Here is a 14037-nt window from a genome sequence, read left to right on the forward strand (position 1 = left end):
CTGGTTTACAAAATTATATAGGTTTTAGGTGTATAATTCTATAGTACATTATCTGTATATTGCATCGTGTGTTCCCAACCAAAGCCACGTCTCCTTCCATCAATATCTCCTTTACATTCTCCTACCTTCCCCACCCCCTTTCTCTGTGGTAATCACCATACTTTTATCTGTGTCAAAATCACAGAGTACTTCATGAATTTCTGTGTCACTTTTTGTGCAGGGGCCATGCGAGTCTTCTCTGTATCATTTCGATTTCAGTATATGTACGTCTGAAGCAAGCACAGCCTGGTCCTTTTCTTAGTCACAGAACATCAGTGGCCACTTTTGCACCCTTAACCAACACATCATGTGTTCATCAATGATAAAGGTATAGCCAGAACCCATAAAAAGCTATTTAAGTTACTGTGGCATGATTTTTAGGGCCTTTATGAAAAATAAACCAGATGACTGGCACACAGAGGCCCTCACTATCCCTGGCAGCTCCCTAAGTACAAATAAGAACGTCTAAGAGCATATTGAGCTGGTCAGACATAGCAGAGGTTCTGGGTCCTGTTTCTCTCTTCAAGTCCATCCCTGGCTACTATGTTCCTATGCTGAAGTTTTGCTGAGGTCCTTAGGTATCCTCTCAAAAGCTTAGATTGTTTTTTAAAGATTAATGAGAAGTAGAAAGGGCTTTAGAATTTGGAATAACATGTTTGGATACTATTTCCCACTTCTTATTTAATCTTTGCAGCCCTGTGAGATAGATAATATTTTCGCTATTTCATGGAATGCAGTATAGAATGGTGACTCAGCGAGGTTCAATAACTCAGTCAACGACACTCAATAATAAGTTTTGAAAGAATTTATTTTTCCTGAATTATATTTATTTCTGAAGTGAAGTCATATTTACAGATACTGAAACACAATCATAACCTCTCTCAGTGGTTCTCAAAGTATGGTTTCCTAACCAGCAGCATCAACACCACCAGAGAAGTTACTGAAATGCAAATTCTTGGGCTTCATCTCAGATGTACAGACTCAGAAACTCCCAGGGCGGGGCCCGGTACCCTATTTTCATAAGGCCCCCAGGGAACCTGAGGCCCACTTAGGTTTGAGAGTCGCTGGTTACATTTAGTCTCTGCCTCCTATTCTGCTTGTCAACTACCAATAGAAGGTGCCTGCAAGTTTTAGTGCAGACAGGAAAAAGGTTTTGGCTGCCCCAGGGATACACAGTCTTCTTGGGTTTTTCAAACTTTTTTCAGCTGGGCTGAGAACTTTTCTGTATTGTCTTGGTTCTCCCTGTTCATTTCTAGCCAATGCCCTCTTTCCTATGTGCTTCCTTTTCTTCTTCTTTTAAAGATTATTTATTTATTTATTTTTAGAGCCAGGGGAAGGAAAGGGGGAGAGGGAGAGAAACATCAATGTGTGGTTGCCTCTCGAGCACCCCCTGCTGGGGACCTGGCCCACAACTCAGGCATGTGCACTGACTGAGAATGGACCCGGTGACCCTTTGATTCACCGGCTGGAGCTCAGTCCACTGAACAACACCAGCCAGGGCTCCCATGTGCTTCTTGCTGTGGACAAATGACAAACTGGCAACCTGGAAATTCACTGATTTCGCATGGACACAGACTTTTCTCACTTAACTTGGTCATCCAGTGTAATATCACATAATCTATGGTTTTGCTTTTTGAAGTTTGTTACCTACAGTCATCCACAATCCAAAAACATTAAATGGAAATTTCCAGAAATGAACAAATTATAAGTTATAAATTGGGCATCAATTTGAGTAGAATGGTGAAATCTCATGGTGTCCTGCTGCTTCCTGCCTGGGATGTAAATCTTTTACCCAGAGTCTCCACACAGCACCCACTCCCTGCCTGTTAGTGACTTAGTCAATTAGTAGCCATCTTGGTTATCTGATTAGTTATCACATGTTTTGAGAGACAGAGATCACATAACTTTTGAACCAAGATGGTGGCGTAGGTAGACACACTGTGCCTCCTCGCACAACCAGAACTGACAGAAAATCGAACGGAAAGGAAGTCCGACACCAAGGAAATAAAAAATAAACATTCATCCAGAGCGGTAGGAGGGGGGGAGCCGGGAATGGGGCGGAGAGGACTCGCGTGGCCATGGTGGGACCAAGACTGGCGGAGTGTGGGACGAATGGGGCAGGCAGTCTGACCACTGGCAGACCCCAAGGCCCCACATTCACTCACAGATAAACCGAGAGGGCCAGACTCAGAGTGGCGGAGAACGGGGCAGGCAGAGAGGCGGGTAGCACCCTGCGGCTCCACATTTGGGCACAGATAAACCGAGATGAACGGTGGGGAGCGAAGCAGACTGCGAAACCCAGGGCTCCAGCACGGGGGAAATAAAGCCTCAAACCTCTGATTGAAAACGCCCATGGGGGTTGGGACGGCAGCAGGAGAGACTCCCAGCCTCACAGGAGAGGTCCTTGGAGAGACCCACAGGGGCCTGGAGCGTGCACAGGCCCACCCACTCGGGAACCAGCACCAGAGGGGTCCAGTTTGATTGTGGGTATCAGAGTGAAAGATTGAAATCCGGTGGAGAGTGGAGCGGGTGCCATTACTCCCTCTCGGCCCCTCCCCCACATACAGCGTCACAGCGCAGCCACCAGCGTTACCCCGCCCCAGGGAACACTTAAGGCTCTGCCCCTTTAAGTAACAGACGCACCAAGACAAAAAAAAAAAAAAAATGGCCCAAATGACAGAACACTTCAAAGCTCCAGAAAAAATACAACTAAGTGAGGAAGAGATAGCCAACCTATCGGATGCACAGTTCAAAACACTGGTTATTAAGACGCTCACAGAATTGGTTGAATTTGTTCGAAAAGTAGATGAAAAAATGAAGCCTATGCTAAGAGAAACAAAGGAAAATGTACAGGGAACCAATAGTGATGAGAAGGAAACTGGGACTCACATCAACGGTGTGGACCAGAAGGAAGAAAGAAACATCCAACCAGAAAAGAATGAAGAAACAAGAATTCGGAAAAATGAGGAGAGGCTTAGGAACCTCCAGGACATCTTGAAACGTTCCAACATCTGAATTATAGGGGTGCCAGAAGGAGAAGAGGAAGACCAAGAAATTGAAAACTTATTTGAACAAATAATGAAGGAGACCTTCCCTAATCTGGCAAAGGAAATAGACTTCCGGGAAGTCCAGGAAACTCAGAGAGTCCCAAAGAAGCTGGACCCAAGGAGGAACACACCAAGGCACATCATCATTACATTAGCCAAGATTAAGGAAAAGGAGAGAATCTTAGAAGCAGCAAGAGAAAAGGACACAGTTACCTACAAAGGGGTTCCCATAAGGCTGTCAGCTGATTTCTCCAAAGAGACCTTACAGGCAAGAAGGGGCTGGCAAGAAGTATTCCAAGTCATGAAAGGCAAGGACCTACATCCAAGATTGCTCTATCCAGCAAAGCTAACATTTAGAATGGAAGGGAAGAGAAAGTGCTTCTCAGATAAGGTCAAGTTAAAGGAGATCATCATCACCAAGACCTTATTATATGAAATGTTAAAGGGAGTTACCTAAGAAAAAGAAGATCAAAAATAGGAACAGTAAAAATGACAGCAAACTCACAGTTATTAATGACCACACCTAAAACCAAAACAAAAGAAAACTAAGCAAACAACTAGAACAGAAATAGAACCACAGAAATGGAGATCACATGGAGGGTTGTCAATAGGGGAGTGGGAGGGGGAGAGGGGGGAAAGGTACAGAGAATAAGTAGCATAGATGATAGGTGGAAAATATAGACAGGGGGAGGGTAAGAATAGTGTAGGAAATGTAGAAGCCAAAGAACTTATAAGTATGACCCATGGACATGAACTATCGGGGGGCAATATGGGAGGGAGGGGGTGGGCAGGATGGAGTGGAGTGGGGGGGGAATGGGACAACTGTAATAGCATCATCAATAAACATATTTAAAAAGTCACATAACTTTTTTACAGTATATTGTTATAATTGTTCTATTTCATTATTATTTATTGATGTTAATCTATTACTGTGCCTAACTTATAAATTAAACTTTATCACAGTTATATGCGTATAGGGAAACATATACTAATACAAGGTTTGGTACTATCCAAGACTTTAGGTATCCACTTGGGGTCTTGGAACTGTACCTCCCACAGATAAGGGGAGACTACTTTTCTTGCATAGGTCTTCACACATTATAAAGTGCTTTTTCTAAAACATCCATTCATTTGACCTGGGTTGAACTATAATTTCCATGTTACCGAAGGGGAGCAGGCTGAGAACAGAAAGTGAGTTATCCTGCTCTGCAGTGCAGCCTGGTTTCATTCCACAAGCTCCTCCTCTGGACCTCGAGCCCTTCCTGACCTCCCACTGGCTGACTCAGGGCAGGTAACTTTAGGGGAGAGCCAGAAAAACATGGGGTGCAGTCTTAGGCAGGACAGCACAGCAGGGGGTGGGAGGGAGCAGCTGTACTTGCAGGTTTCTCTAAACCACTTGGGAGGGTAGGAAAAGGAAGTGGAGATTTGGGGCCATAAGGCAAGAGAATGCAGTCAAAATCCTCAAGGAATAACAAGGCAGAAAGGAAAGGTAGGAGACTGGTCTTCTGACTGCTGGTAGCCTGAATATTTGAGAAATATCTACTTCTCAGCCCCAAAGCCTTCCTCTTAGAAAAATGTTTTCCTGTCTGATAAGACCTCTTTGCCTGCCTGCCTGCCTCTTCGAGGATCATCGATGCCACTCTTCCACCCGGGCTTATCCCATCTGGTCATCTCGTTCTGCCTTTCACCAAGGCCACTTTGTAAACTCTGCTGCCAGATCCCAAATGGCTTCAACTTCCCTGCTGGGGCGAGATGGGAGGCAGTGTGTGCACTCCTGTGTGCATGCATGCACACGCACCTGCGTGCGTGCAGAGGTGGGGAGTGGAGTGGAGAGGCAGCAGTAACTACTGCGCTCACCTACTTGGTTAATGTAATGCTCACATTACAACATCCCATGGGGCAGAGAGGATCATGTGCACCTACAGATAAGGAAATGGGGACTCAGAGAGATTGGAGTAACTTGTTCATTGCCAAACTGCTAGTAGGAAGCAGCAGTGGGATTCTACCTAGTCTCTGACTCCCAAGTTTGTGCCCCCCACCCCGAGCCCCTAAGCATGAAATAAAGGCTGAATTGGGTTGGCAAAGTTGCTTCCTTGATGTATGTCAGCCTCACAGATTAAAATCCTAATTTATTTGGATCTTCAAAAACAAGCTACTTTTTGTCTGTAGCACCTCTGAGGGTAATATGTTCCTCTCCTTTATGTATCCAAGTCTCTGCTGTGGGCCTCCCTCCTCCTGGCCACCTTCCTTTGTCCTGCCTCTCTGATGGATTAGATGCTGATCTGCTCTTGCCTTTCAGATACTTCTTCAGACAGAATAGGCTGCGCTGTGAGAACTCTTCTCCTCTCAAGCCTGAGTTTTGTCCCTGACCTGACTCTTGAATGAGCCTGCCATTACAAACCAACTCTGGCAATGATTTCCAATGCCTCTCTTTAACTGGGCCAGCCCCCAGATGTGGGCGCTAGAAATGCTCACGGCATTTAAACCTTTTGGTTTAATATGGAGTAATGACAACAACAACAGTAGCAGTGACACTGGTCTCACGCATTTGATATAATCCTAGTAGGTATCTAATTTTTATTACCCACCGTCACCTCTGCCATCCTCATCAGCAGGGTGGAGAAACTGGGGCCTAGAGAGGACAGATTGCTTACTCAAGATCATAGAGTTCCTAAGTAACAGAATTGGTGTTTGAACCTAGCCTTGTCTGGAGTGGCATGGTCTCGGTGTGACGTCCATCTCTTTTCTGGGCTGCCAACATTTGCAAGGGAATTTTGGCTGCGGTGACAAGCTGGGTAGCTATGTTAGGTGGTAGCCTATTTAGTAAGTTTTTTTCCAACTTAGCAGTGTATCTTTATTAGTTATTTTGAAAAATTTCAAACCTATAAAAAACCCAGAAGAATATAATATAAAACACTTACATACTCTTCACCCACATTCAACAATTATCAGCATTTTGTTACATTTGCTCTTTCTCTCAGTGTATGTGTTAGTGTGTGTATTTTCAGTGGAATCTTTTGAGAATTATTTGCAGACACTCATCCTGGATATGTGAGCACTTAATAGTGATTTTTAAATTGTTTAATGTGCACTTCTGTCACATGAGGACAGAATTGCTTCCCTTCTTACAATGAAAATTAGGGCATTCTTGAGCCTTGATTCAGGTTTGCCAGAAGTAGAACCTAGAGTCCACAGAAAACATTTTGGAAATCACTAATTTAAATTTTATGGATTTTGGAACTGATGTAAGACAGTATCTGTCATCTCTAATGTCAGGTTTAAAAGTTTTGTCTTCATCAGAATAGCTCCATTGTTCTCAATAATTGCCTAGCTAACAAGTAAACTTTTGAATTAATAACATAACTTGGTATTAATAGAATATTACATTTTTCTATGTTACATATTGAGCCTTGACAGAAGATATGATTTGCAAACAGGATTTTGCTCTTAAAAACTGTCGGAAAACCCAGTGAGTCCTTGGTCTCTTTCTGGGTCACACTTGACAACTGAAGCCTTCTGTTGGGGAGACCCTCGAGGCCACGTGCACCCATGTGTTGGCTCTAATGGCCTAAGTTGTCTCTGAATGGATCATAAGCCAGGGCTAAAAGGTAAACATTTCAGGAAATATAGGAAGTTATTTTTCTTTTCAAACCACACACACACTCATTACTTCTTTACATGCATCCTAATGTATGAACATAGACACATATGAACATAATAGTGGACATTGTCTGGCTACCCAGAGAACTATCCCAATGATGATGATGATGATGATGATGATGATTATGATGATGATAGGACCATAGTTAGCATTTATTGAGGGTTAAATACATACCAGGTGATCTTCTAAGTGTTTCACATGTGGTGGCTCATCTAATTCTCACAGACTTTATAAAGTAGGCACTATGGTTGTCTCAATTTCACAGAGGAAAAAACTGAGCAGAGAGGATTAAGTAGTGTGCCTGTATTCACAGAGCTACCCCCATAAGTAAGCAGGTGGGCTGGGGTCCAAACCCAGGAGTCTGGCCCAGACCTCGTATTCCTCACTCCCAGGCTGTAGCTGTGCTGCCTCCCAGACACTCAGGTGGGCATGTGACTGTCCCCTGATACTCTCTTAGACACAGTGAAAACCCTTCCACTGAGGAGTATTTTCCTAAAGAGGTTTCTGGTTAGCATTCTGAAGCAGTTAGATAACAAATTTACATTAAACATTTGTGTTTTTGCTTCAATGATGAGTTAAGAAAATGAATGTAAATATATTCAGGATTATTGGGATAACTACCTTATAACCAAACAGCTATAACCACAAGAAGATACATCTAATTTTATATTCAGAAATATTTAAAACTCATTAATAACAACAACTGAAGCTCAATACAAGGCTCCACATACTTTTTTTCCTTTAAAAGTGGTCTATATATTACTTAAATTTGATTCACCCTATTCTTGTTGTTCTAGAAATGAAGTGACCACCTCTTTCAGAATATACAGCAACTGCCTCCACATAAGCAGCACCAGGTTTAGGAGATTTACGGTAGAGCCATGTTTCCTAGGAGGTCAGTACAGAAAGCCAGACTTCTACCGGCAGTTTCTGGGAGAGATAAGCTTTCCACCCATGGTAGAGGTTAACTTTTTCTCTAGGAGATGTTTATAGTAGAAAAGGCTCACTTGGGATATTTATCAGCTTCTCCTGTCCCTCTGCTGTTTGGCAGAATTGAGCACAGACAAGGATAAAATGAGCTGGTCCCCTCATGATCATGGCAAACCTGGAATCAAGGCTCAAGAATGCCCCCTATTTTCGTTGTGAGAAGGGAAATGATTCTGTCCCTTTGTGCCAGCGGTGTGACACGTGCGTCTTGGCTCGAAAGATCTTCTTTACCAAAGAGTGGTTCCGAAGGATTGGGGAGATATCTCAGAGGAGGTTTCTAGTTAGCATCCTGGAACACTTAGATAGTTTATATTTGTTACACTATTTCCAAACTATCCTTCAGACCACACAGGGGAAGGACTTCATCTATAACAGGTCCAGGATCAACCTCAGCAAGAAGGAGGGGAAAATCGTGAAGTCCTCCTTGAACCAGATGTTGGATAAAACAGTAGAACAGAAGATGACAGAGATATTGTGCTGGTTTGGGACCACCACCCACAAGACTAAGGCAAAGTATACACTCTTGCTGCTGCAGATGTGCAAACCCACGTTACTGCTTACGGCTGCCGCTGTTATCAGGGTCCTGTTTCAGAGAGAGCAGAACAATATTTCAGGTACACAGGCCAGTGGGGGAGCCTGGAGGGCCCTGGAGACCAGGGAGGCAGGCTTCAGGACCTGTACAGAGAATGGAGGTGTGGACAAACTGAGGTAGATGGGGACTTCCCAGAAGGCAGGAAAGAGTTCTTTGTCCTGACACCTGATCTTGTTTACCAAAAGAGAAATTGCTGAATGTGACTTCCTTCTAGAAAATTGCCAAATGACAAATGCAGAAGGGTGCATAGATCTTTTAACTGTCAAGCATTTAAAATGGATTTCTGCATTCCTTTGACTCAGAAATGGGTGGTATGTATCCCTATTACTTAAGGCTGGTGTGGTGCAAGATCAGTGGGCTGGAGATTGGACTGGCCTTGGGAGGGATGTAAGGGGAAAGCTATTGAATTGTCTTGCCCTTCACCTTGCACTGCACAGAAACCAGGCCAACAGGTCAAAACTTAGGCCTTTACCCCTAATTCATTCCACCATATTCCTTGCTTGCACAGAAAATTCAGCCTTGAAGTGGAGTTTATCCGAGGCTGGAGAAAGCAAAAGGGCCAAGTAAGACAAGCAGTGTAATTCTCAAATTTTAGCTTGTATATGAAATCCCAGATGGCTGGGCTTGCTCAGGCCTCCTGACTCAGCAGGCCTAAGAAGTGGCATCTCTAACAAGCTCCAGCTGATGCTGAGATTGCTGGTTGGCACTTCACTTTGAGAGTCATGGATCTAGGGTATTGGTGAAAAGATCTTGGAAATGTTTAGCCCACTCAATCAGGGAAGCAAAAAACAAAAAACCAGACAGGAGGCAAGAGATAGAAGATTTCACAGGGATCTGAGAGTGGAAGGTCCATTGTGGGGAGGCACAGGTTTGGGGGTGCAGGTAGGAGAGGGCTTGGGGGGAGTGTCAGATGGAGGAGTTTCAGAGTCTGAGGTCCTGAAGGCTGAGAATTCCTAATGTCCATGAGACCTGATTTGTGGGTATAGTTGTAGTCTAATGGAATCCCAAGCAACTTTAAAGCTAGATGATCTATGGAGCAATTGGATCCCGATGTATGCCACTTGACTTCTTTGGTGCATTAGGGAGGTAAAAGAACAATAATCTGGAATGAAGGAATGGTGAAAAATATTAGAGACTCCTACAAATAGATTAGAGGTCAGCCAGGCCAGCTCCTTAATGTTATAGATAAGGAAGTCAAAGTTCCGGGAATCTGAGTGACTTGAACAAGGCCATCCAGCAAAGGAGTTGAGAACCAGGACTACCCTCCTGAGCATCTCCCACAGTGCTGGGAGCCAGTGCTGCTCCTCACCCTGGGGGAGCAGGGCTGGGCTGTAGCAGGCCTGGCTTTCACATACATATGTGTTGTTCCATGGGTCTCTCTCAAAGGCTTTCCTCATTCTCCACAGGAATACGCTACTTACATTAGAGTTGAGTCCAGTTACATGTTATGCAGCCTTCTCCTTTCCTAAGGAAGCTTCTCTCTTAAAACGTTGAATTTTCTATTTTGACCAAAGAGTAGTTATGCATATTGTTGAAGAAAATTAAGCCAGAGCTTCGGAAGAGCAGTCCATCCTCTCGTTCTTGCCTACAGCTCTCCTATGCTCTCTCCTGTTTGGAGAACTCTGATCAACTTTGCATTGTCGGCAGGCTGGGAAAATCTAATTAGGGACTTTCTGTGATTTTTGTGTAGAAATTCAGAAGCCCCAAAGGAAAACAGACATAACTGGTCTGGCCTATTTTGTGCAGAATTAAAAGAAGCAAGTAGAAATTAATCCATTTACCTCCGTCTCTTTCTCCTCCACATACCTGCTTAAAGAACAACCTTGTCTTGATTTTTTGTTTTTCAGGGCTTGATCAAGAGTCCAACCATGTTTTCTTCCCTGAAAAATACTACAACCCTCAGTCTGATATTTCACATGTCTACTGGACAGCCAGAAACAAGAACACATCCTTCCCTTTGTTCAAAATTTCAGGAAAAGAAAGTGTGTTTGAAAAGGTTGGGAGGGAAGCATTGAATACTGGTAAGTCAGCTTGCAGTGAGAAAACCAGCAGATATGAGATGGGGAAGTCCCAGTGGAGGTGGAGGGGCTGAGACAGCAATAGCATCTGGGGATGACAGCTTTGGGGAATTAACATTCATTTTTCACCTATGGTGTGCTGGACTCACTGATATTTGTTCCCTCATTTAATTGCACATCTGGAAAGGGAAGAAGCAAGGACAAAATCACTCAAGATTACCCAGAAGGCCATGCTTTCACCTCTCCAGTATTGTGCCTCTGAGGGACACCTGAAAACAGAGATCAGAAAGGAAGCTGTTGTTGAGGGCTTCTTTGGAAGTCTCCCTCTGTCCCAGGCCACAGTCCCATGTCTAGCCCCTGACCTGTGGCACAGCGGGCACCTCTAGAATTCAACCCACTATTTTTTAAAAACTCAGGTGCTATTTTTGCAGCATTGGATTCCTTGAAGAGGAAATAAGATTAGTGGGGAATTTGGACCCTGACCTCAAGGCCATCCTAAGTTGGTTTTCAAAGCAAGATGATACACGAAACAGTGACAGGAAACACAACACAAGGGTTCTAAAATATTTTCTCTATAGAAAATGTCAAATTCCAAAAGTAGTTAGGGCAGTATAATAACCATTCACATAACCATCACCTCACTTCAATAATTAACAGAAAAGCAAAGAGTGTCAAGTGATAGTTCAGATTTCTAACTTCTCTTGAAAGCTCAGATGGTCTGGGAGGTTCAGCTCCACAATCGCCCATGGCAATAATTAGCTGTCGCTGAGTAGCAACTGGTCCCTTCAGGTGGGAAGTGAAACCTTCATCACAGACTGATTGTCCCTTCACAGTACCCACCACCCTATTTTTATTTCATCCACGTCTCTCTTTTAAAATTGCTTAAAATACTTTCCTGTCAGGATGATTTAAAGGAAATTCCAGACACCATGGCATTTCACCTGCACAGGGCAGGCTTTGAGGCTACAGCCATATCCTTGAACTGACTCTGATGAATTCTACTGGCTTGGAGTTTCCACAGAGACAAACCAACATGTACCTTTCTCTGGCTTCATTCTAGAGGGACAATGGAAGTGTTCGCTCCAGTGTATTTCTGAGATGAATAGGCTATTTCCCAAAAAAGCAGACATGCGCAAGACAGGGTGTGCCCCCTCCGATCTGTTGGTTGACCTGGATGCTGTCAGAGACCTGTCTTCTGGAGTCAGCAAATACCGAGACTTCATCCGTTACCTGCCCATCCACCTCTCCAAGTATATTCTAAGTATGCTGGGCTGTACTGGAGGATTTCTCAAGAGCCCTCCCATTGCAACCCAGTTTGAAGGTTTCCATGTTTGTTTATTATTTTTTTTCAGGTATGCTCGATAAAAGCAGCCTGAACAGATGCACCTCTGTGAGCCAGCACTGGGCTTCACTAGCACAGCAAGTCAGGGTGGACATGTCCATGCACACGTTCATCCAGAACCAGATTGCCTTACTGCAGGTACTTCCTGCCTGGGTGGGGTGGCCTGGAGACCCACTTCCTCACTGAGGCTAGACTGGCTGTGAGCCTTCCAGTCCACTTAGGAGACCCTTAGTTGGCCTCCTGCTCCCTGTTTGCTGCTTCATGGGCTTCAGCAGTCATCTCCTTTTTTTGTGGACTCCTCACTAGTCACCATTTACTATACCATTGTCAGTGCACCCAGTAGGGACAATGTGTACAGAAACCTCTTAGGAAGAGAAAGGCACCTGGCAAAACCTCACGAAGCAGGGAATCCTCCTTTGTCCCCACACCAAGAGCTATATTGTGGTTTATGCAACCAGAAAGCCATGAGTATGTTTCTGGGTCAGCCTGACATGGTACATGGATGTTTACAAGGCTACAAAGTCTATTTTTAGGTTAAAACACAATTTTCTATGGTAGTAGCCAGTTCTGGCATTTTTATTTGTACTTCTTGCCTGAAGCCTAACTTGAATCATGGATTCTTGGTAGCTGGGACTTTCCCAGCAGAGATCGGTGAGAGAAGAGGGGAAGAGACAAGCATGGTGAGGCCAGCTGCACTCTGGAAAGCTGGAAATTACTGGCCATGTCTTTCTGGTCTTGCTCCAGATTTTTGGCCTCTTTATCCCCTAATGCCAGTCTATGCACCTATTGGCCTACCTGGCCAGGCCCAGGCCTTCCTTAGCCAGAGCTTGCCCATCTTTCAGATTTGCTGAGCACTAGTTTCCCCTCAAATTGGAGAGTAGGAACCAGGAGTAACCTTTTTCTGTTTTTCAACCCAGGGGTCCTACACGAGGGGAATAGATCCTAATTATGCCAGCAAGCTTTATATCCCGGTTCCTAAAATGACAGATGATGGAAAGCGTATGCGTGTGAAAAATCAGAAATGGAAACTGAGAACAAAGGTGGGTTCTGATGGCATCAGGGCAAGTCACTGTGAGTGTCACACTTTCGTTGGCCATTGAAGGCTGAAGTCCACGCTCAGGCCTCACATAAGGGTGTAGGACATGGGAGGACATAGGATATAGCGTATGGATATAGGATACTCTATATGGATATAGAGTTACTCAGGAGGAGGTGACATTCCTTAAGGGAGACCAGAGTTCTGTGCTACATGTTCTTAAGTATGTCACTTCCTTTTGTTAAGCCTTAAATGCCTCACCTGTTAAATGGGTGGATTGATTTGGTTGTCCTCTCATGGTTTGCCCTTACTTCAAAGGCTATGTCCTACATCCATGGCACCAAGTCACCTGGTGGGGCACTCAGAACCAGGAGCATGTCAGCGATAGCTGGGCTTTTCCTCCACACCCAACAGTCCATGCATCTAGAGGCTGCCAGAGCCATGGCCCTGGACAAGAGGCCATGAGAGGAGGGCAGGGCCAGTCCAGAATGTCCAGGGTCCAGGATGAATTAAGCTTTCTCACTTTTCACTTCCAGGTTCTTTCTGACTCTGGGATGGAAGGGGAGAGTTACTCAACCACAGGCCTCCCCACCAAATCTTGGGCAATATTGAAGAGTAGGTGGAAGACTCTGAATTCTATGATCTGCCTGTCTAGGCATAGTTCATTTCTAAAACCATTAGATTCCTGCTCCCTACTCTTTGCTCAAGGGCCTTCTATTTTGAAACTATTCAACAGGCCCCCAAAGAATACTTAATGAAAGGTGGTCAGACTGCAGCTTCTGATAACAAAACTGTGCAGTATGAAGTATAATTTGAGAAATAGAAGCATCCAGAGAGACCATCTAGTTCATGTGTCTGTAGAGGCCAGACAGGTACCATGAATGAGGGAGGTGGGTGGTGTGAACAGACAATGGGACATGATAAAGGGTTCACTTCCCACCTCCATGATGAAGGGGTCAGTTGCCACTCAGCTGCAGCTAATTATTGCCATGGGCGATTGTGGAGCTGAACCTCCCAGACCATCTGAGCTTTCAAGAGAAGTTAGAAATCTGAATTATCATGCAACACTCTTTGCTTTTCTTAAATGCTGGCAACCAATTAAAAAACACTTAAAAAAAAAAAACTATACTGGCCAAGGAAAACATTTCTTTATCTCATATGACCTGAATTTTTTTTTGTCTTTGAGTTGGCCCATTCACTCAGAAAAAGAAACTGAGGCACAGAGAGTTTCAGTCAGTGAAGTGACAGAGAATAAATTAAATGCTGACCTGCTCATTCTAAGCCTGTTGCTCTATTAAGTATACTGAAACTAGCA

At 44.2% G+C, this 14037-nt stretch overlaps 1 protein-coding gene and 1 non-coding gene across 2 annotated transcripts in view; one reads left to right on the plus strand and one right to left on the minus strand.

Moving 5' to 3' along the window:
• Nucleotides 1–174: 174 nt before the first annotated feature.
• LOC112308977 (U6 spliceosomal RNA) lies at nucleotides 175–282 on the minus strand. The gene has a single exon (XR_002975186.2). It is a non-coding gene; the product is annotated as a U6 spliceosomal RNA (small nuclear RNA).
• Nucleotides 283–7843: 7561 nt separating this feature from the next.
• The window catches only part of FBXW10B (F-box and WD repeat domain containing 10B), a 39424-nt gene continuing 33230 nt past the window's right edge, over nucleotides 7844–14037 (plus strand). Inside the window, exons 1-5 of the mRNA XM_024565058.2 lie at nucleotides 7844–8348; nucleotides 10174–10347; nucleotides 11405–11605; nucleotides 11697–11824; nucleotides 12604–12726. Of these exons, the coding sequence (XP_024420826.2) occupies nucleotides 7844–8348; nucleotides 10174–10347; nucleotides 11405–11605; nucleotides 11697–11824; nucleotides 12604–12726 (1131 nt within the window). The remainder of the gene's footprint in view (nucleotides 8349–10173; nucleotides 10348–11404; nucleotides 11606–11696; nucleotides 11825–12603; nucleotides 12727–14037) is intronic.

Source organism: Desmodus rotundus, chromosome 9 (genome assembly GCF_022682495.2).
Source record: "Desmodus rotundus isolate HL8 chromosome 9, HLdesRot8A.1, whole genome shotgun sequence".
Taxonomy (NCBI): Eukaryota; Metazoa; Chordata; class Mammalia; order Chiroptera; family Phyllostomidae; genus Desmodus; species Desmodus rotundus.